The sequence below is a fragment of the Diabrotica virgifera genome, chromosome 2 (genome assembly GCF_917563875.1).
Source record: "Diabrotica virgifera virgifera chromosome 2, PGI_DIABVI_V3a".
Classification (NCBI taxonomy): domain Eukaryota; kingdom Metazoa; phylum Arthropoda; class Insecta; order Coleoptera; family Chrysomelidae; genus Diabrotica; species Diabrotica virgifera.
In genome coordinates this window covers 27120392-27143352 of record NC_065444.1, presented here as the reverse complement: position 1 = coordinate 27143352, position 22961 = coordinate 27120392, and the positions used below count along the sequence as shown (strand labels likewise).

The following is a 22961-nucleotide window of genomic DNA, read 5'->3' as shown; positions in this document are numbered from 1 at the left end:
AAGCTATCCAGTTCATTGTTGGTAAGTACCGTCCACTCTTTTTTGTTATTCGGATGTTTTTCGTTCCACTCTTGATAACGCCTAACAGCTTCTTCATTAGTATGAAGGCATATGACATTCTTCATCTCTTCGGTCAAAAATAAATTGAAATAGTCTAAAAACGTGTTGGAATTTTTACTATAGTTTGTTAAGCCTGGATGTACATTTATAATATTTTTTTGTTGCCTCTTGGATCTCACGAAAGGTAGGCTATTCCACTGCATTCCAGATTTGGATGTATATGTTGGACCACTAACCTCACTAATATTATCGTCCACTTCGGTAGGTTCTGCATCTGATTCCTCGTCACTGTTGACTTCTAAATTGTCCTCAGTTTCCGAAACATTTTCCTCAAAAACATCTTGCTCTTCGCTATCTGATTCGTCGGTAATCTCATAGTCGAAATCGGAGTCTGATATCCCTTCTTCTATATTTCGGATAATTTTTTCATGTTCTTGGTCGCTTATTGTCATTTTCATTCTCTTACGGTCCATTTTTCAATGTAAACTGACGAAAAATGTTAAAAATAATAAAAATATTCTGGTGCCTCTAAATGCCCAATCGGGGTCACAGCGAGACCCCACTTATCTAAATCTCTCTTACAGACCACTGCACCTCACGAATGTTCGTGGTATACTAACAGAAAACGTAGGAGACACGTCCACACAAATACCTGATTGCGCGGTTGCCAAATGTTTCAAATAAAGATATTATAGCCAAAAATGTATGTCTGGGGTCCCATAGTGACCCCGATTGGGCATTTAAGGGTTAAATTTTTTTCAATTTGTTTATCCCAAAGAGTTATTTTGCAATGTTATTTTTCAGAAAATAAGAATGATATAGCAGTTCTGTGGAAACCACGTGAAAGAAGAATAGTTATGTTTTCAACGAATTTAAAAAAAATAAATAAAAAGTGTCCTTGTGGGATCGGTACTCACCGGAGGGACCGCAGACGTTCGGATATAATTAGCGTCTCTTTGCAAAGACAATGACGTCGACTTTGCAAAGTAACAAGGCACTTACTCAACACACACACACACACATGACACTAGGTACCTAACTGTTCAAAATTACCGTACCTACCATGCCAATGGCCATTAGTTGTCGAGGCATTAGCTAAACAAAAAAAAAAAAAATAAAAAGTAATTTTTATCATTCCGAAAATATTTTACCAAAGTAGAGCCATTTTTGACTTATAAACAATTTGAATAACTTTGTTAATATTGACTCTAGATTAAAATTACTTTGGGATTTGAGGAGCTGGTATTTTTACACGAATTTTCAAAAAAAACTTTACGTCTAGGTTAATTACGGTCAAAGTTAGCCACTTTTTTATTTAATTCACATCAACTTTGTTTATAACAATTAAGCAACCTAACTAGCGCCATTTTGAAGCTCTAGGTATATAGTTTATGTGTAAAAGTTTGCGTAAACTTTTAACTTCAACAAAGTGGTTAATAAAGCTTTAAAAATTACGTCCTAACGAAATTGATTCATGGTCGGTGGAGGGGAATTATTAAAATCCGTGCACTCAAAAAATGAAATTGATTCTTCAAACATATGCTGCGATTAATATCTCCGCAGCTTGTTGATGGATTTTGATCATAATTTTTTTAATTTGTATGTACTCGTAGTCTTGTAGAGTACGTTATGTACACATATCCCCACCTAACATTACAAAATGTTAGGGGGAACCCCCCTTATCACTCAGGGATATGAAAAATAGATTACGACCGATTCCAAGACCTACCGAATATTCATACATATTTTCATAAAAATCGGTCAAGCGGTCTCAGAGGAGTATGGCAACTAACATTGTGACAGGAGAATTTTATAGATGTAAATATATAGATGGCTATTAAAAATGGGGGTTGGTGATAGAAGAGTAAAAATTAAGGGTTGTATGTATTTTTTAATTCTACACCATATAAAATTAAGGTAGACAATTTTGTTTAAAAAAAAATTAAAAAAAGTGTCAGAGGGGCAAGCCCACTTATAATTTATGGGTATGAAAAATAGATTAAAACATATTCTCAGTCCTACAGGAGGAGTATGGTAACTAACACTGTTACAGGAGAATTTTATGTATATAGAAGTAACTGTGAATTAAATAATAAAAGTGGCTAACTTTGACCGCATTTAACCTAGGCGAAAAGTTTTTTTTGAATATTCTTGTAAAAATACCAACTTTTGAAATCCCAAAGTAGATTTACTCTACAGTCAAATTAACAAATTGATTCAAATTGTTTTTAAGCCAAAAATGACTTTTACTTTAGTAAAATGTTTTCGGAATGACAAAAATGACATTTGCTTGATTTTTTTAAATTCGTTGAAAATAAGTGTTCTTCTTTCATGTATTTTTCACAGATTTGCTGTATTATTATTATTTTCTGAACAATAACATTGCAAAAAAAGCTCTTTGGGATAAACAAATTGAATAAAATTTAAACTAATTGACGAATCGTCTTGAAATTTTTTGTGCATGATATGTACTGGTTGTATCAACTTTTCATGCAATATCAAAGTCTTATGTTCATTTTCACAAACGTTATAGCACCTTTTTTATTTTCGAAATTTTAGTCTTATTTTGCAATTAGCGAAGCAACAAATGATCGAACCAAGATTCAAAAAGTGCCATTTTGAACCTTTGCTCATCTACTAAAAGATGAATGCTCTAAATAAGATATTTAATTACCCTATTTTTACCTGTAGCGATTTAAACGAAAAAACTGCTATTTTTGACACTTATTTGTTAATAACTAAAATTCTCGTCCGAACTGTGACGGGCATATTTGTATTAATAATGTATTAAGTATGTAGTACCCAAAAAACCCATTTGCAACCTGGCTGTTCAAGTGTTCCGACAAAAACCTTATTTTTCTGGACTAAATATTTTTCTTTCAAAAGTATTGATAAGGTTTATTGTCTTTTCTGCCATGATCGATGTTTCTACGCCATATGTTGCTATTGGTCGTATGATAGATTTATATATTTTAAACTTTACTTCCCTATGGATGTTTTTGGGTCCAAATTCCTGCGACAGAGAGAAATATGCCTTGTTAGCCAGTATTATCCGTTTCCCTAATTCCTCCTCCTCGCTGCCATCCGCAGTTATCTGTACGCCCAGATAATGTTCGCCCATGTTTTACTACTTCAATATTAGCGTCGTCTATTGTCAAATTGTGCAAGTTTCGCTGTTTCCTTGCTTGTATTAGGGCTAGTTTTATCTGCGTTGATGGCTAGCCCTATTTCTTTCGCATTTTCTTCAAGCTCCACATACAGTTTTGTGACGTCTTGAATCGTTACGCGCATGCGCAATAACGAATAATTATGCGCAGTAACACATTTTTTGTTACTGCTCATACTCGTAACCGTTCAAGAACGGTTTTTTATTGAGTTGGAACAAACCTATCATCTGCATACATTACAATCTGTTTAGACTTATTATGTTTTCATCATCACTGGCTCGACAACCCTTTCTGGGTCTTGGCCTTATTATGTTTTACCTTAACAAAAAAACTAAAACTGCTTTATGTTGTAAGGACCAATCAGTACGTTTATAGGAATATGTTTCTGATATAAAATCAAATTTCCCTAAATGTACTGTTTGGATCCTTTTGCTTTTTGTTTTAACTATTCTGCATTAGAGTACTAATAAATGTTTTGTGTATGTTTAATTTTCATGGTGCTGTTGCAGTACCTCATAGAAAGCGCAGAAAAAGCGCTCTGCCACCTCTGCAGCCCCCTAACAGTAGCAGGGCTAGTGTCGTCTTACCGCTTTTAAATAACGCTAACCTCTTCACTGTCAAACGCCAAGATGATAATATATGTGAGTGTTTTACATATTTTCAGCGTATTAACAAAAAAAAAACGTTCAAACTTTAGTGTCTTTAAATTTATTTTATAATTTTAAATTCAAATTTGCTTCAGGAGAAGCAAAAATATCAATACAATGCTATGCCAAAATTATAGGAACACTGTTTTCGACATCTATTCTAAATAAACAAATTCATAAGAGTGGTGTCTCTGTTACAACACGTCTTAAATTGTTTCTAATGACTTTAAGCAAACTTTAAAAAGCACTTGAGGTTGCCCGAACTGTTACAACACGTCTTAAATTGTTTCTAATGACTTTAAGCAAACTTTAAAAAGCACTTGAGGTTGCCCGAACTGTTACCATTCGTAACCTTACATCGTCGACACCTACCTGTATTGAACGATCTGAGAATAGCAAATGCAGTTAGTTATGAGAGGATGCGGAGAAGATCTAGTTTAAAACTGGAAAGACCTGTACGAAAGCCTCCCCTAACGGATGATACCAAAAGGCAACATCGCAACGGATGATTGTCATCATCATCAATGGTCTTACAACTCTTCGTGAGTCTTTACCGCGTTTGCCTTCCATAATATGTCTGTGCTGTGCCACTAATTCCCATTGTCTCACTCCCATTTTCTCCAGATCTTCGACTGCATCTTTCCACCCTTTTCTAAGCTATCCTACAGATCTTGGATCTGTATGAGAATCATCCGTAGAGAAGATGAGTGTGGATCTCCTAAACCTAAACTCATCCTACCTGTTGCCGTTCAGGAGGTTCACGGCTTTAGTGATGTATCTTTGACGGTTTGTGTTAGCATCAGTTTAGCCAATCTAAGAGATCTTGTATTCATCTGGAGCCTACAAAACAACCTGGAAATAGACCTGTTGCCATATGGTATCTATTGCATCTGATATTAGCCCCTTTTTTGTCTTGATACATTATAACGGAAAGTCACGAAGTACTCGTTGTAACAGTAGCCGAATTGACTAACAAATATTATGACAATCTCTGGTCTTCAATGGTTGTTGTTCAAGTGCCACTGGGCGCATATTTCAACAGCATGAAAGATGATCTATAGGTTAAAGTTGACCCTTCAGCTCAGCCTATTTAACAAAGTCTATTATGTCCTTAGATGACACTTCTACTAAGTTGTAGAGCTCTAGTTGATACTGCTCAAATGAATTAAGCCTTATTCTATCTAACCTTGGTCAAATGTACAGAACTTTCAACCTTCTCGTAACACTCTTTCCAGGAACCCGCAACGTAATGCATTGTTAAATGAGTCTTCTATATCGAGAAAGGTGGTTAATGGAATCTCTCCATTATTAACGTAGTGACTGATTTTCTGAACTACTACTCAACACTAGTTGATTGTCCTTCTGTATATCCTTGTTGGTTGCCAATGAGAGGATGATTAATACGTTTATCTAGAATCTTTTTCTATTGTCTTTAACAGAAATGATGTAAGACTGATCGGCCTGTAGGATTTAGGTAGGACATTGTCTTGCCGCCCTATTTTGTGTATGTGCACTGCCCTTACAGTTGTCCAAGTCTTTGGTAAATAACCTAGTGCTATTTTAATTTGTATACGTTGAGCATTTGCATGTTCATTGTATGTTGTTTTTACTGATATAGAAGTTAATTTTAACTCTCATAAAACAAGCGGTTTTGCTGAAACTAGCTAGACAGTTTTTGACTCTAGTATTTGGTTTAATTATTATGAAAAAGAGTACAATTATAAGATTTACAGATGCAAAAGTGCTTATTACGTTTTTGTTAGTACTACATATTAATATTTTATTTTTTGTTTTTTTTTTCTATCTGTGAAATGAATAAAAAGAGAAATTTTATTTTTATGAATACGTCTAATAATATCTCTAACGTTAAAAGTATTAGGTTATGGTACTTTACGAGGAGAAAAAGCATTTGTGAATCTTGGATCAGATCCTAGTGATGCGTGCAGCCACTCCAGTCCGGAAATACCTTCCAGTCCCATCCATAAAAATTTAGGTCATGACCATTCTTCCGAAGACTTATACAGTTGGATGGCAAAACAAGATGCTGCAACTTCGAACTTAGAAGGTAAATGATAAACATGTTTGTATTCCATACTTATCCAATGTTGTTTTAGGTTGTTTGGAGTCCAAAATAGACACAATGCATACTCAGTCGTCTGGAGATCGTGATACTTTACCCAAAGAAGAGGAGGTGCCTTCAACTGGAGTACCTTTATACCCCATCCAAGAGTCCGTCCGACTTCTAGATGCCAATCAAGTTTTTCAGCCTTTACTCTCTGGGCTTGGAGTTATGCCACAACAACTTAGATTTACCACAATGTCAGATTCAAGTAATAATATGCTCGACTGTTATTAATTTATTATGATATTAATATTTAACGTTCATTTTTAGGCGCAGGAAATGAAGTCACAACTTTAGATGCTCTTGGTTCCAATTTTTGTCTTGTGGGTAACATGGAGACTATGAGAATCGACATAGTTGTGTCAGAACATGGAAAAGTCGAAAAAAAGAAAGGGAAAAATAAAGGAAAGCGATTGTATATCGAGGTCAATGCAGGTATGAAAACTTAACTTACTATTTTAGTTCGTAGGATCATGATACACTTATGGTAGACTAACTGAAAAAGTTAAGCCTAAAAATAATAAATAACTGCCTTTTTTTATGTAATTAAATTTGCTATTAAAGTTAGGAATAAAAGTAGTCTGTCTTCTTCTATGCTACCCCAAACATTACCATGAGATGTTTGTTGATAAATCAGCGGTTTAGATTTATAAATGTATATTTATTTGTAGATGAATCTCCATCATTTGTTTGCGAAAAAATCGGAGTTGAACTAGAAATAGATCGAATGACGGACATGGCTGTTAACGAAATGATGAAAACAAAAAATGTTTTATACATATCGAGAGGACAACTTAAAAACCATACGAGTACAGTCATCAATTTTACCATCGGAGTGAGATACATTCACCAAAGAGTCAACATGCCATTACTGAGGCTGCTACATCAAATAAGTAACATGTATCAGAATGTTAAAGATACGCAGAATGAATTGAGGGAACAACAACCGGTTGAGATAAGGAGGCCTAAAACTAGTGCGAGCGATAATGTAGATATCAAGCACCATTCTTCTAGTGAGTATTGAGAATTTCGTTAAATCTAATTTTGTTATACTCAGATTCTTTACTAAATCTAAGCCAATATAATATGCCCATTAATGTTAAACAAAGTATAAGCTGCTTTCCTCGTCATTACAAAATTTATTATCATTTGTTTAAATTAATTATTTATAATTTATTTAGGATCCAGATAGTAATTCATGATGTAAAACTGTATGCATAAAATTGTAATATCATCATCAATGGCTTTACAACTACTCGTGAGTCTTTGCAGCGTTTACTATTGCCCTCCATGTTTGTCGGCCCTATGCCACTATTTCCCATTATCTCACTCCTATTTTCTCCAGATCTTCTCTGACTGCATCTTTGCACCTTTTTCTAGGTCGTCCTACAGACCTTTCCATACCAGTAATTTATTTACTTCTCCTTTTGTTAGCGTCCATGTTTCGCTTCCATACACGACTGCTGGTCTTATACATGTGTGTTTTTGCACTTCGTGAGAGAAGTTTTGACTTAGTTTGCAAAGAAAGATTTGTTTCCCGTCATTATTCGCATTTCAACTTCTCGTTATATTTTGTGGTCATCGGTGATTGTTCCTCTCAGATATTTAAACTCTTTGTTGTGAAAACAACAGTTAAATTAATTTGCATTTATGTAAATCTCTCTTGAAAATTTTTGGGACAATCTGTATGTGGGTGGAAAATATATTTTAGTTCTCTAAAAAGCTTGTGTTATGTAGGCACAAAAGATAACGGACATATGTTTGCTTGTTTATTTATCGTCTTCGGGGTAAAAGGCATGTCGCTTTGCCAAAGAAGAATAACATGTGTGTGGCCCTTTTTCAGGCAGAAAAGTGTAAACTAAGATATTAATGCAGTGAGCAGTGATTTAAATAGAATTTTAGAAGTCTCTCGCCAGCCTCTCTAAGGCGAGGTGTTAGCGTTGTGTGCTCCTCTTTTCGTCGTGAAAATACACGTTCTCCTCAATAATTAGATTAAATAATCTCTGTCTCTTTCGCTATGAAGACAATTTATCGTTAATTCCGCATATTTGTTAAACTCGTTGTTGTTAATAAATGTTTTGTTCGCTTAACACTTTTATTTCTCGTTTGCACAATCCTTCATATCGTGTTTATTAGTAATTATAAAACCAGACCAAATAAATTCTCAGAACCATTCGCCCTAAAAGTTCACTAGTTTGGTAATATCGAAGGACTCTATGTTTTGGGACATATGCGTGTGGTCCTAAAATATTCACCTATGTCCAATTAGGCAAAAGGTAATAATTAAACCCTTTTCGTCACTCTTGGGGTGAGATTCAATAAAAACTCACACCACTCTTTAATCACTTCGAAGTTAAGAATATTGTAGGGCGCATATTAAAACCTTATATACAGAATGAGCATTGAAATACGTGAGTTAAAACTTTTTTAAAAGGTTTTTTGGATCGTTGCAAGTTGAAGCATGGATTTGAAGTGTATTAGAGTCAACTATACGAAGTTGTAGTTGTATTAATGAATATTTTACTTCCAGATTCTGACATACACTATCCCACTACAGACATCTCGAAACAACTCAGTCTAAAAATATCAGATCCCGGATCATACTCATCACAACACAAGCCAATAATCTCACCCTCGCCCAGCATCAGATCTCGGCCACAAAGTTTTGCTCAAAAACTGCGATCAACGGGCAAAACAGTGAAAGGTTACGTCAATTTGAGCGAGGGAGTTGGGACGCCTATGACCATGTCCAGTCCTTCCGGTTCAGCTCTTGACCACATCACGGTTTCTTCTGATAAAAGTACGGGAAGATGTTGGAAGACTATTTATTATTTATTAGAGCTGTACGCTAACATGCCTGACACTAAAACTATAAAACATAGATTTTCTATTGGGGCAAATGACATATCTGAACATTACAAAGGTAGCAGGAAGTACGATATTTTAACAGAGATACGTTCAACTGACGACATGGACAAATCTGATACCAATCCTAACGTAAATAGTGCTAAAGACAGCCAGAAATCCAAAGGTAAGTGGTTTAATTTTGAACAAATATAATGATTAAGTATTACTTTTTATTTTTTAGGGTCGCCTAATGAACATACGAAACTAATAGTATTTGGAGTAGCCAGAATTCACAGAACGAGACTTCTAGCTACCCTTTCTGGTTTAAAATTGGAAGCCGAAATTACTAGTCTTCATTCTTCCCTAACATGTCGTAAAAAATCGATTCCACAAATTTTAGAATGTTCTTTAACTGGCCAAGTTGGAAGGACCATGATCGTGCTACTTGAAGGTGTGGCACCAAATCAGCAAACCGTCGTCAAAGTGACCATAGGAAAATCTCAGGCGCTATACTCTAGTATAACTAAGCGACAAAAAGACAAAAATTCTGGACTTTTAACAGTTGGTAAGGAAAACTTTACATTGTTTTAATAACTTAAGAGGAAACAGTAGCGATCAACAGGTAGCAAAAACGCGTTCCAAGATTGCGGCTGTAATTTTGAATATTTTTTCGAGATATTTGGCACACGTATTCTTAATATAATAAAGAATGGCGGTACAGAGCTCAATTTGAAAAATTTATTAATATGTGGAAATTACTCTGTAATTAAATACAATATTAAAAAAACGAGCCTGTGCCGCCATTAAGAAGAACAAAAAAAAAACACTTTCTTCAAATAAATTTTTTATCCGATGCCTAGATTTTGTGTCATTTTGGAACTACCTACTAATGAAATAAAAAAATTTAGTAGTTCCAAAATGACACAAAATCTAGGAATCGGATAAAAAAGTTTATTTGAAGAAAGTGTAGTTTTTTTTTTCTTCTTAATGGCGGTACAGGCTCGTTTTTTTAATATTGTATTTAATCATTGATCTTGAGAAAGCATATGATAGAGTTCCTCGAGAGATTCTGTGGTGGGCACTCAATAAGAAAGGAGTCCCTGGTGAATATGTAAAGATTGTGAGGGATATGTATGAGGGAGTAACGACTAGTGTTAGGACAGGTGTGGGAGAGACTGATAAATTTCATGTGAAAGGAGGATTGCACCAAGGCTCTGTGCTTAGTCCGTATTTATTCTCATTAGTTTTGGACCAGATAACAGCGAAACTACAGGGTAACATTCCATGGTGCTTAATGTATGCTGATGATGTAGTGTTAGTAGCAAATAGTGAAAGAGACTTAGAACAAAAACTGGAACAGTGGAGGCAAGAGGCAAGCTCTGGAGGAAAAAGGTTTAAAACTTAGTAGGACAAAAACAGAGTATTTGGAATGTTCATTTAAAGATGGAGTTACTACAAATAAAATAGTATCTTTGGATGGTGAACTGATTGTAAAAAGCAATAGTTTTAAGTACCTGGGATCGGTATTACAGAGTAATGGAGAAATAGATGGAGATGCATGCAGTAGAATTAGGGCTGGATGGATGAAGTGGAAAGAAGCGAGTGGTGTGTTGTGTGACAGAAAAATTCCAATGAAGCTGAAGGGAAAATTCTATAAAACAGCCATAAGACCGGCTATGATGTACGGAACTGAATGTTGGGCAGTGAAGAAGAAAGGATTGTGTGGAGAAATGCAATTAGGGAAGCCGACCCCGCATAGGGATAAGGCAAAGAGAATGATGATGATTTAATTACAGAGTAATTTTCACATATTAATGTATTTTTCAAATTGGGCTCTGTACCGCCATTCTTTATTATATTACAAATATGTGTGCCAAATATCTCGAAAAAATATTGGAACGCGTTTTCGCTACCTGTTGATCGCTACTGTTTCCTCTTAAAAGTATATTTAAATATTTTTATTAATTGAAAATTTTTAAAGGGGCTGTCAATGTCGATATTCCCCAACATCCCGTAGCCCTACACGGAATGGTAACTAGAGGAAGCAAGCAGTTAAGTTCTACTTTACAGGAATTAAGAGTAACGAGAACGTCTAGCAGGTTGTCTAGATTACCCATGGAAGATGAACAACAAAGTTCTCCAAATCATCATGTCAGAGATGAACCAGTACCCAGTCCAACATTTAATAAAACCAATGTTACCGAACAGGGCTTATTACAGCCTTTAGTAATGCAGTTTTCTGTAATTTTACAGGTAAATAATCATTTAATCATAATTTTACCGGGAAATAATAAATTAAACATTGGATAATTTTCTTTTTTACTATATTTTAGCCCAGGTTTAAACCAGCCAACAGGTTTTCAAACCATCTTATCATTTAAGATTCTTTGTTTTGTGCGCTATTCACTTCTGTTTCTCGTTCTTATCTTACCATCTCATCGGCTGAACCATTTTTTTTACATTACTTGCACTGTGATGACCCCTTTTATCATAGTTAAATCTTGAGGTCATTCTGCCTAGTCATTCAGACTTTTATACATTTGAGCGATATTTTGAAAGATATTTTTTTTCTATAACTATATTTTATTATCTTTTAGAGTTTAAGTATAACGGCAGCTCTTTTACCATCCTTACAAGCTCAGTACAAAATGGACCAAGTGAACAGTACTGGTTTTACTGGAAGTAAAGCCCGATTCACGATTGATTTACCACACCACTCTTTGAGTTTTACTACCAAACTACCTCAGGGTAAATATCTTTTGTTTTTATTTATTAGTTATTTTATTATTGTACTACAGCGGAACTTGAGTAAGCAGGAACTTAACACTGGATCCTGCATATGCATATGACGGAAATTTTAGTGATTATATGCGTTTTGTTTTACATTCATTACATTTTACATTACATTTTACATTAAATTTTACATTACATTTTACATTACGTTTTACATTACATTTTACATTACGTTTTACATTAAATTTCACATCACATTTTACATTACGTTATACATTACGTTTTACATTACATTTTACATTACATTACATTTTTCATTACATTTTACATTGCATTTTCCATTACATTTTACATTGCATTTTCCATTACATGTTACATTATGTTTACATTACGTTACATTTACGTTCACTTAAGTTTATTTATTTCAAAAAGGTGTAATTAAAAATATATGTTTTATAAAAGACCGTTATCTTTAGTTATCTTTTTATTTTTGTTGTTAGGTTATAACCAAAACGAAAAAGCAGACACAAATCTCCCTTCAGAAGCAAGTATTGCCCTCCCAGCTGTTCATGTTGTAGCCGAATACATTCCTGAAAATGCAGCAAGTGGTCTAAGGGATGGACATCGTGGTCCAGAAGGAGTTATATTTAGACAGGGTGGTTATTTAAATGCAAATGCCGATATAGGCGTCTTCGAACATAGCCTTACCACTGATCTTTTAAATCATCTAGTTTTTGTTCAGAAAGTATTTATGAAAGTAAGTAATTTGGTAACTAATATGTGAAGATATTAGTATATGACAATAATAACATAATAACAGTTACAGTCGGAAAAATGAAAGATTACCCATGAACGATCACATCAATCACTTATTCTGTATTTGCTGTCTTTTTCTATAACAAACGTTTGTTATTTATAGAAAAAGACAGCATATACAAAATAAGTGATTGATGTGATCGTTCATGGGTAATCTTTCATTTTTCCGCCTGTATGTTATGTTAATCAGTATACCAAAACACATTTCCCAATAATAGAGTGTTCAGTAAGTTTTGCGGTTTGAGAAGAGAGGGTGTTGCTGTTTTTAGTATTCTCTTTATATGAACCTACGTGAAGATTCATTTCAATCGGTTAATTCATTCTTTGTTTACAATATATTTAGTATCAACGTATCACAGTATTTTTGAAGTTATACTTCTTTAGGCGCGATTGGGGGTGAATTTTGATTATCCTGCGCGCATGCACACACAGACAGTATGGCGTTAAGTTGCTAAATCTTTTAAGTTGTGTGTATATCAGTACAGAAAAGGTGTGAAAAAAATATATTAGTGTTTTTAGTAAATATATTTATTATAATTTCTGTCTTTGGATTTGTCTTCCTCGGGAGTAAGATAAGTAGTATTATTAAAACATTTTTATTTATATTTCACTTCGTCTGTTTGTTACCGTGAATTGTCATTATGTCCGAGAAACTATGTAAACAGAGCTCATAGCGTTATTGGTAGAGCATTCGGTTAGAGATCGATAGGTCTTGGGTTCAAATCCGGACCATTTCTATTCTTTTTTTTTTATTTTTGGAAAGTGGTACTTAAGCATTAAAATTAGTTTAATATTTAAATAAAATAAAAATAAACTGTTTAAAGTATATTTATTTCGTTGAAATCATATAATAGAAGTACAACTGCTTACGTGCGTACAAAGTACACACACATTCTTTTTTTTTCCAATGGAACAATTCAAGTACCTACAGTGCAGTGATTGATTTTTTTTTGGAAAGTTTAAATACAAAGGAAATTTATGAACGAATGTTTGTAAATTTTTAACGAAGGGCGTCATTTGCTAACAATGGAACAAAAACACATTCGTATACGACTTACTCGGCAACATTTAAAGCATTTTTGAAAGGATAAAGTTATTTTTGCATCGATTCATCACTATGGTTGAGACTTTGTTTAATCACCATGAACCTGAATCCAAAAAATTGGCTAAAGAGTGGTGTCAACTTGGTTTTTACATATTTTACAACCGAAATAAATTCGGTCCAGAAATCGGCCAAGAAGGTGTTAGCATCAGTTTTTTAGGATGCGAAAGGAATTATGTTTGTGAATAAATTCTTAACATTATTATAACCTTGTAGACTAGTTGAAGGAAAAAAATCGTGAAAAACCCAGTTTATAGAAGGAAAAAATCCATTTTGATCAGGATAAGGCACCATGTCATATGAGCATTTTGACAATGGCTAAAATACATGAATTAAAGTTGGAATAACTGTTGGAGTGTTTGAGCACCCACCGTATTCACCAGATTTAGCTCCCAGCGATTTTCATGTTTCAATACCTAAATAATTCATACGTGGAAAGCGGTTTTCATCAAATAATGAGATCATAACAGCTGTGGAAGCGTATTTCAGATTCTCAGTTCAAGGATGGAATTTATATTGAGCATATTTTAAGCACCATAAGACAAGACCCAACATTCCATGTAATATGAAGGTTCTAAGTTTATTTTTTTAAAAAGTTATTAACATGTAAAAAAACCGAAATTTCATATTTATTTTGCAATTTTATTAGAAATTATAGAAACCAAGTAACAAATTATAGAAACATTTAAAAAAATGCCATTTTGAAGGTTTTCGCTTTCTTTTGCTTTCTAAATAATTAAATATTCTGTTGTTTATGTCACAATACCGTCAATGTAAGCTTCTTGACGCTGTATATTTAGAAATATCGATTTTGGAGGTTATGTAGGAAAATAAAAAACAGTGGATAAAATGTTTACCAGATATTGACCACAACTGCAAAACTTGAAATGCTGTATTTATACTTCGTAATACGGAAATTATTTTCAAAATACAAACCTTTCAAAGGAATTGCAGCATAAAAATGGAAGAAACCATATTTAAAAATGAACATCAATGTATAGCTTTCGCGGATGATCTAACAATATTAGCAAAATCAAAGAAAGAATTGAAAATAATTGCGAAAAAGATCAGAAGCAAATAGGTTTGGCCTAAAGATAAACGAAAAGAAAACTAAGTACATGATAATGGGGGATACACATCAAGACAATGAAGAGTTTATAAAAATACAAGCTGAGAAAGATTACATATACAGTTTTGACAGAGTGGAAGAGTTTACCTACATTGGTGTGAAAGTAAAGGAAAATGGACATGAAGATAAAGAAATAGAATCCAGAATTACAAAAGGCAACCAGAAATACGGAATGCTGAGATCCCTAATGAAGTCTAAGTTTGTTTCAAGAAAAACAAACGAAAGAATTTACAAGACAGTGATTAGAGCTGCGGTTGTATATGGAGCTGAATTATGGGTTTTGAGTAAGGCAGATGAAGAAAGATTAGAAAGATGGGAGAGGAAAATTCTCCGATCAATTTACGGAGGCATAGATACACAAATAGGATGGAGAAGAAGGACAAATAAAGAGTTGGAAGAGCTGTATACGGAACCAAAAATCACCGCAATAATAAAGGCGCATAGAATAAGATGGCTGGGACATGTGCAAAGATTGGAAAATCACAGAATGAACAGGATGATATTGAACAGGAAACCAGTCGGGAAAAAAGGAAAGGAAGACCCCGTAAAAGATGGTTTGACAGCGTCCAAGCAGATTTACGTGAATTAAAAATACATAACTGGCGAAACAAGGTATTAGACAGAAGAGAATGGAGAGAAGTGGTAAGAAGAGTGCAAGAAAAATTGTAACACAAGGATGTGCTATGAACTGTAAAATGAGAGCTATATATGTATATATTTATATAATGTATTTTTAATAGACAAATTAATATTGTATATAGTAAAAAAAATGTAATTGTGTATTTCACGCTCAGGGCCTACATGGCCTGTTGAGCAAAATAAAAAAACAAACCTTTCAAACATATATTTTTTCTTCAGTTAACTTTCTATTAAACACGGCATGTATTTTTCTAGGAGGTTAACGAAGTTGTACAAAAAGTTTATGGTGGAGAAAGGCCAGTGCCGATATGGTTGGAAGATTCTGAAGAACATTCCAGTGTAACCAGATTATTATTTTCATTGGTAATTAAAATGCAGAGGATGCAATTAACTGCGACAACAGCAGGGAGCTCAGCTGTAAGATTGGAGACTGGTATGGATAGAGATTAATATGGAAATGAAAGACAGCTTATATTTAAATCCGTTTCAGAGGTAACCATCATCCTCTTAGATATGTTTCACCTTCTTTAGGGATCATCAGAGAGGCTTTATGGTCTACTTTGAACCGAAAAGAAAAATAAGCTGTCTCCCATTGCCGAATTATACAATGTAATTCGCATACAGACGCTGTAGCGACATCTACTTAAAACACTTTGAAGTTTTAGATTCGAAGAACTAAAGACTTCTACTATCGTCCTCAATCAAAACGCGGTATCTGCAAAAAGATTGAAAATCGAGTTTTTGCTATAATATATTATGCAGAAGCATAAATAAGGTCACAAGGAAACCACATATTATGTGGTTTCCTTGTGACCCTATTTATGCTTCTGCAGTGTCTGAAAGCCGTATCATTTTATTTACTGCCAAAATAAACAAATTGGAATATACCGTATGTGCTAAATTTCAATAGTTGCTTAATTAAAATGCGGTATCTACAGAGTACTCAACTAAAAAGCGGTATGTACTAGCGAGTATCATGTACTTGCCGCGTTTTAATTAAGCACAGCGCATTTACCGCGTTTTTATCGAGACTCATGTTGCGACCTCTTATTTTGAACATTTATGACATGTAGGTATTTTGCGTGTTTAATAAACAATTATAAGCTATTTATTTTTCTTTTTTGGTAACTATTCTTCCTTGTAAAAGATCCTATTTGTAAATAAAATGCAGATACGGCACTATTTCTGATCCAGTAATATGTCCGGTGCTCAATTAAAAACGCGGTATATGACTTTTTATTTACAGCTTTGATAAAAGCATGATTTTTTTTAAGAATATATTTTTAAATAATGTTCAACTATCATTAGAACATGTTTTGCGTTAAAAAGTTGTCAAAACATATAGAGTTCTGAGAAAAAAACTTTGAGAGCCGATTTCTCGGTTTTAAGTTGGCTGCACATACCGCGTTTTATTTGAGGACGGTAGTCTACTGCAACCAAGTTATGGTAAAAAACCCAGATTGGTGCTTTTTAAAACTTGCAAAGTATACGAACAATGAATTAGAAAAAGACCAGGGAGAATCTAAAATTGCATTTCACTACCTGTCTATTCTTACTTATTCCTCTTCACTCCATGCGGAGCATAGGGCTTCATCTGTCTGCCTCCATTCTGTCATATCCTTTGCACTGATCTTTGCCCAGGTTTTCCCAATAGCATTAATTTCTTTCTTGACACTTCTTTTCCACGTTTGTACGAGTCTACCTGGTCTTCTCTTTCCATGTGGTGTGTATTCTAGGGCTTGCCTCGCTATGTCTGTGTCCGTTGGAATTTTTACCTAGATGAATAGGCAGGTAATCGAATGCAATTTTAGATTCCCCCTCATCTTCTTCTAAATCATCATTCGTTTGCTTTGCAAGTTTTAGAAAACACGAATTTGGTTTGTTTACCCGAACTTGGTTCCAGTAGAAGTCTGTAGTTCTTCGGATCTAAAACTTCGAACTGTTACAATTAATAAATTGGTTCTTTAGTAATCTTACGTTATTGTTTCAGGTGCTGTTGTTCTAGAACTGTCCAATAGAGTTCAAAATTTGTCTGGTTCGACAAAGAAAAATGCAAATACTAGACTTTTTGGAAAAGCTCAAGTTGATTTAAACCTTTCTCTAGGTCAATTGATACGGAATGCTGTCTTTGAGGAAGCGGATATAGAATATCAACCAGTAGCTTTCTTTAACACAAGAATTGCTCTTAGAAATGCTTTTCAAGTTAGTAACCACTGCTTATTTAAAAATATTTTTAATTTATCATTTATATTTTTTGTTTTAAGGATGAACTAATTGAGGGTGAAGATAAAGAAGTCGTTCTGATTACGCTGAAAAGGCCGCTTATTTACGTACAACCCGTAGCAGTAGACAAGGCTATTTTGGTATGGCTAAATTACAAAAACGCTTACGATTATTGGAATGAGAAAAGAGCCAATTTGAACAAAGAAGTTCTAAATGCAACTCAACAAGTTTATGAAAAGTTTCAACTGGGGCAATTGACTAGTCAACTTAGTGGGCCATATGTTGGTACCTTGTTTTTACAACTTACTGTTGAGGACATGGGAATCTGTCTCCCACTTAATCCCCTACCATTAGCTAACTGGAGCCAACGAAATGTTTATGACGATAATAGAGGAGCGGTCGTTATTACTTTGGAGAATACTAGTATATCCGGTAAATATGAGTTTGATATGATTTGAGTGTATCTTATATTATTATACTATATTATGAAATATACAATAATACACTAAGCATCAAAATTAACGTACCACCTTAAAAATGGGACATATTGATGTCTTGTATTTCCTAAACCTCTTGTCCGATTTGAGTGATTTTTTTAGTATGTTATAGCTTTATTATTCAAGAATATCGATGTAATAATATTATTGCTAAACAGGTAAGTGTCATTGTATACCGGGCGTAACAATGATAGTCTGCTTTTTCCTCAAAGTTTGGAACACCCTGTGGAATATTCTAGCGTACATAAAATATTAAAATTAAAACTCGACTGTAGCCTTAGGCTTTCTTATACAGGGTGTTACTAAATAAGTTCGACAAACTTTAAGGGGTAATTCTGCATGAAAAATAATGATCATTTGCTTTATAAACATATGTCCGCAAATGCTTGGTATCCGAGATACGGGATATTGAATTTTTTCTTACAAACTGACGATTTATTTATTGCTCTAAAACCGGTTGAGATATGCAAATAAAATTTAGTAGGTTTTAAGAGGTAGTTATTGGGCATTTTTTGACATACAATTAAGAATTTTTAATCACCATTGGCTTGCATAAGGGTCATATTACCCGGTCATATTACTCGTATGCACGCCAATGGTGAATATAAAATTCTTAATTGTATGCCAAAAAATGCGCAATAACTACCTCTTAAAACCTATCAAATTTCATTTGCATATCTCAACCGGTTTTAGAGCAATAAATAAATTGGCAGTTTGAAATAAAAATTTCAACACCCCGTATCTCGGAAACGAAGCATTTGCGGACATATGTTTATCAAGCAAACGGTATTATTTTTTCATGCAGAATTACTCCTCAAAGTTTGTCGCACTTAGTTAAAAACACCCTGTATTGATGAAGAACGTTGCTAGTTGTTAAAGTACATAACTTTTTTATTATCCAACATAAGCGAATAAATCGAAAAGCATAATATTAAGAAAGCCTAAGGCTACAGTTGAGTTTTAATTTCAATATTTTATATACGCTAGAATATTCCACAGGGTGTTACAAACTGAGGAAAAAACACACTATCATTGTTACACCCGGTATACAATGACACTTATCTGTTTATCAACAATATTATTACATCGATATTCTTGAAGAATAAAGCTATAACATATTAAAAAAATCACTAAAATCGGAAAACAGGTTTTTTGAAATACAAGACATCAAAAATGTCCCGTTTTTAAGGTGGTGCGTTAATTTTGATGCTTAGTGTAGTTATTACTTTTTATTACCCTGTGTATAAAATATTTATTAATAAGCCTTATGCATCTCTTATTGTTATATTTGATCTTGCTTCACCCTAACTAACCATTATCCAACAATCTTTCTTCTCCAAAACTAATTACCAACTAACATTACCTTAGACCAACCATACACATTACTCACCATTAAAATGTTTCTCCCTTCTACTTGTATGGCCACTACTTCTTATTATCAATTAATTAAACAATTCCCTTCCTGCACTTAGAATTTCAAATTACTCTTACTCCTACTCCACAATTTTTCAATTTCCTTCCCCCTTCCTTTCCTCTTGTCGCTGATTGTTTGTAAGTTTGTTTCCCATAATATTTTTAAATGATCATCTCATAGCTGTAATTTCTCTTTACAACACTCCTTACAACTCAGTCAGCTACTATTCTTATTTGAAGTATTTTTCAATATATTAATTAAAATATTCTGTCTTTCATTAACAATACTCAATTTAGTAATAAAATGATTACAATATAATTATATTTCAGCATGCAATTCTGGTTCTCTTGTAAGCAAAGGTAAATTTACGAACCTTTGTCTCCGATTTGCCGACGACTTTGAAAACTCTTTGGATGACTGGAAACCAGATATGACAGATTCGTCAATCATGAATCTATGTGTGGTAAGCGAAGGAACGTATGAGGTATGCAGTCGAACTATAGCTGCCAAACAGCCAAATGGTGAGTGCCTTCATTACACGTAAACATAATACTTACATTACGAATGGCGTCAGGCATCCTTGCACTCGAATTGAAATGTGAACTGTTTATTTGCTTTTTTCGCTTTTAAATATGTGATTTGCAAGGTCAAAAACAGTAAATCTCTATTTGATTACGATAACATTTACATTTTCTCGTTTACCAATTATTTTTCTAATATCACGTTTGTCATTGAACTAATCGAACACATGTAAAATTAATTTAATCTGAATTTCCAAGATTTCTGTGTGTCCTTATATGACAATAAAAATATAAATATATTTGTAGAAAATGCAAAATGGTTCCTCAATGTACAATGGCAGATGGAAGGCGTTGACATTCATTTAGATACCAACGTAGGTAAGCAATTATCGGCATTGGGCCATACTTTAACAATGCTGACAGGTGCTGAGGAAACAGGAATCCCATTAGACTATGACAGCGATGACAATGAACCTGGAGATGGTACAAGAGCATCACAGGAAAGCATTTTACCTGCATTTATGTTCGATCCAAATATAGATAACAAAATTAGGTCAAAACTTATCGAAAAGGAAATGAACGAACAAGCAAAAATTATCAACGATTTGAGGTCTCTAGGTGCGTCACATGGTACTATAGAAATGGAAATGAGAAGATTGCAAGAGTTGGAAACTATGGTATATAAAGATTTCAGAAGGTTTGTACTTTTAATTAAAATAGTTTCTATGACATTAGTTTTAATATGCTTTCATTACAGGGACATGTTGCAAAAACTAAGAAGACAAAGCGTGAGGGCTTCATCTATCAAAGGAAAATTTGGTTTGGGTTCAAAACCTACAACATTTAGGTCCAAATCATTCGTCGTTCCTAGCGCGATGCCCGAAGGAAGAGACAGGTATCTCATTTATTTTAAAAGTGTACCAAATATCGTCGGTTTTTATATATAAATTTCAAAAAATAGTTAAATTCCTTTATAAAAAATCCCTAAAAAGGGCTACATTACAGAACGTTTTCCGTATGATAATTCCATCATCAGTGCTTATTACCTAAAATAAGTGTAACTTATTTAATTAATACAAACGTGAATTAAAATTTTGACCAAGGTTGAAAATTTCACGATGGTTAAATTACATGCCTGAGCTACCAAGATATAATATGGGTAAAAACCCTTTAAATGTTATAAGTTTTTAAATTGCTTACATTATGTTATTAAAGAGGTGTGATGTTTAAAATTGACAGCACTAATCAGACAAAAGCTCTCATATCATTGAAACTAAAATAGGAGACTACCAGCACGGATTTAGAGAGGGAAGATCAACAATAGACGCAGTTCACATAATCACACAGTCAATTGAAAAATGTTACGAACATGATATCGACTTACACATCCTTTTCATAGAGTTCAAGCAAGCCTTTGACAGCTTAACAAGACCCGACCTAATAGAAGACATAAAAAACCTAGATATACCAATGAAACTTATAAAACTTACGAAAATGACAATGGAAGGATCAACTGCAACAATAATTACAGATAACGGTATCACCAAAAATATAGAAATAGCAAGTGGAGTACGACAAGGTGACTCTCTATCAACGTCATTATTTAATGTCGCAATAGAAGGAACAATAAGAGCTACAGAAATAAAAGGTACAATTATAACATCGACGTCGCAAATTGTGGCGTATGCTGACGACATAGCATTAATTAGCAGAAACCTGAACATTTTAAAGGAAGAATTTACGAAGTTATGCAAGGAAGCATCCAAAAGGGGTTTAGAAATAAATCAAAACAAAACAAAATACCTAATATGCTCAAGAAAAAATCCAGTTAATGTGACAAGTTTAAGTATTGGTGAATATGAGTTTGAAAAGGTAGAACACTTTAAATATCTTGGAATCTCAGTTAATGGAACTAATGATAGTCGTAATCAGTGAAAGAATCCAGGCAGGAAACAGAGCCTACTGGAAATAAAATAACTTTCTCAAAGATAAGAAGCTTACTCAGAATACGAAACTGAAAATTTACAAAGCAGCAATTAGACCAGTAATCACATATGGTGCTGAAGTAATGTGTCTGACCCAGAAAGAGGAAGAAAGATTGAGGATCCTAGAGAGGAAAATAATTCGGAGGATAGCAGGCCCACTAAACTTAGGTAATAATGAATTTAGAAAACTCATGAACCACGAAGTAAGAGGACTTCTGAAAGGAGAAGACATAGTCAGGTTTATCAAGGCACAGAGACTCAGATGGATGGGATATATAGAAAGTAGAAATTCAGAAGCCGTCATCAAGAAAATTTCCAAATGGAGACCTGTATCAGGCAGACCACGAGGAAGACCGAAAACTAGATGGGAGAACCAGATAGTCGAGGATCTTAAGAAGATAGGAGTCAGAGAATGGGTAACCATAAGCAAAAACAGGAACTAATGGAGAAAAATTGTAGATGCCAAGTCACACAACCAATTGTAAAACGAAAATGTTTATGCGGATTGATTCACCGCGACAAACGAATCGGAAGAGCCCAAAGAGAGGGCGGCAATCACTCCGCTGGGAGTGTGGATGCCATGATGATGATGATGATGATGATGATGATGATGTTTAAAATATTTCTGGATTTAACTTCAGGCTTGACAGGACTCTCCTCACTCGGGTTGCAATGTCCAGAGGATAGAACCTCGCATAACGGACTTTAAATGGCAACTAAATTTCACCAAGACATTTTTGAATGATGTCAATAACAGGCTGTCAATGTACCATGAAAAACTGTAATTGTATGTATTGTTACTTCAGCAAAAGAATTTAAGATTTATAGTGATATTTAATATCACTATAAATTTTTTTTTGCTGAAGTAACAATACATACAATTCCAGTTTTTCGTGGTACATTGACATCATTCAAAAATTCCTTGATGAAATTTAGTTGCCATTTAAAGTCCGTTATGTGAGGTTCTATCCTCTGGACATTGCAACCCGAGTGAGGAGAGTCCTGTGATGCCTGAAGTTAAATCCAGGAATAATAATGTACCGGGTGTCCCAATAAGAA

General features: G+C 34.0%; 1 protein-coding gene across 10 annotated transcripts in view; it reads left to right on the top strand.

Moving 5' to 3' along the window:
- Window positions 1–22961, top strand: part of LOC114332935 (transmembrane protein KIAA1109 homolog) — a 168874-nt gene that overhangs the window by 93618 nt on the left and 52295 nt on the right. For 5 of the 10 annotated variants that reach the window (XM_028282736.2, XM_028282729.2, XM_028282735.2 and 2 more), the window contains exons 30-45: window positions 3737–3868; window positions 5748–5939; window positions 5989–6204; window positions 6267–6431; window positions 6668–7009; window positions 8527–9027; window positions 9085–9408; window positions 10825–11096; window positions 11441–11591; window positions 12077–12333; window positions 15518–15695; window positions 17253–17464; window positions 17527–17917; window positions 19726–19917; window positions 20224–20614; window positions 20675–20812. In XM_028282736.2, coding sequence (XP_028138537.2) covers window positions 3737–3868; window positions 5748–5939; window positions 5989–6204; window positions 6267–6431; window positions 6668–7009; window positions 8527–9027; window positions 9085–9408; window positions 10825–11096; window positions 11441–11591; window positions 12077–12333; window positions 15518–15695; window positions 17253–17464; window positions 17527–17917; window positions 19726–19917; window positions 20224–20614; window positions 20675–20812 — 4054 coding nt within the window. The remainder of the gene's footprint in view (window positions 1–3736; window positions 3869–5747; window positions 5940–5988; window positions 6205–6266; window positions 6432–6667; window positions 7010–8526; window positions 9028–9084; window positions 9409–10824; window positions 11097–11440; window positions 11592–12076; window positions 12334–15517; window positions 15696–17252; window positions 17465–17526; window positions 17918–19725; window positions 19918–20223; window positions 20615–20674; window positions 20813–22961) is intronic. The other 5 variants (XM_028282737.2, XM_028282728.2, XM_028282732.2 and 2 more) reach the window with 3 other exon arrangements.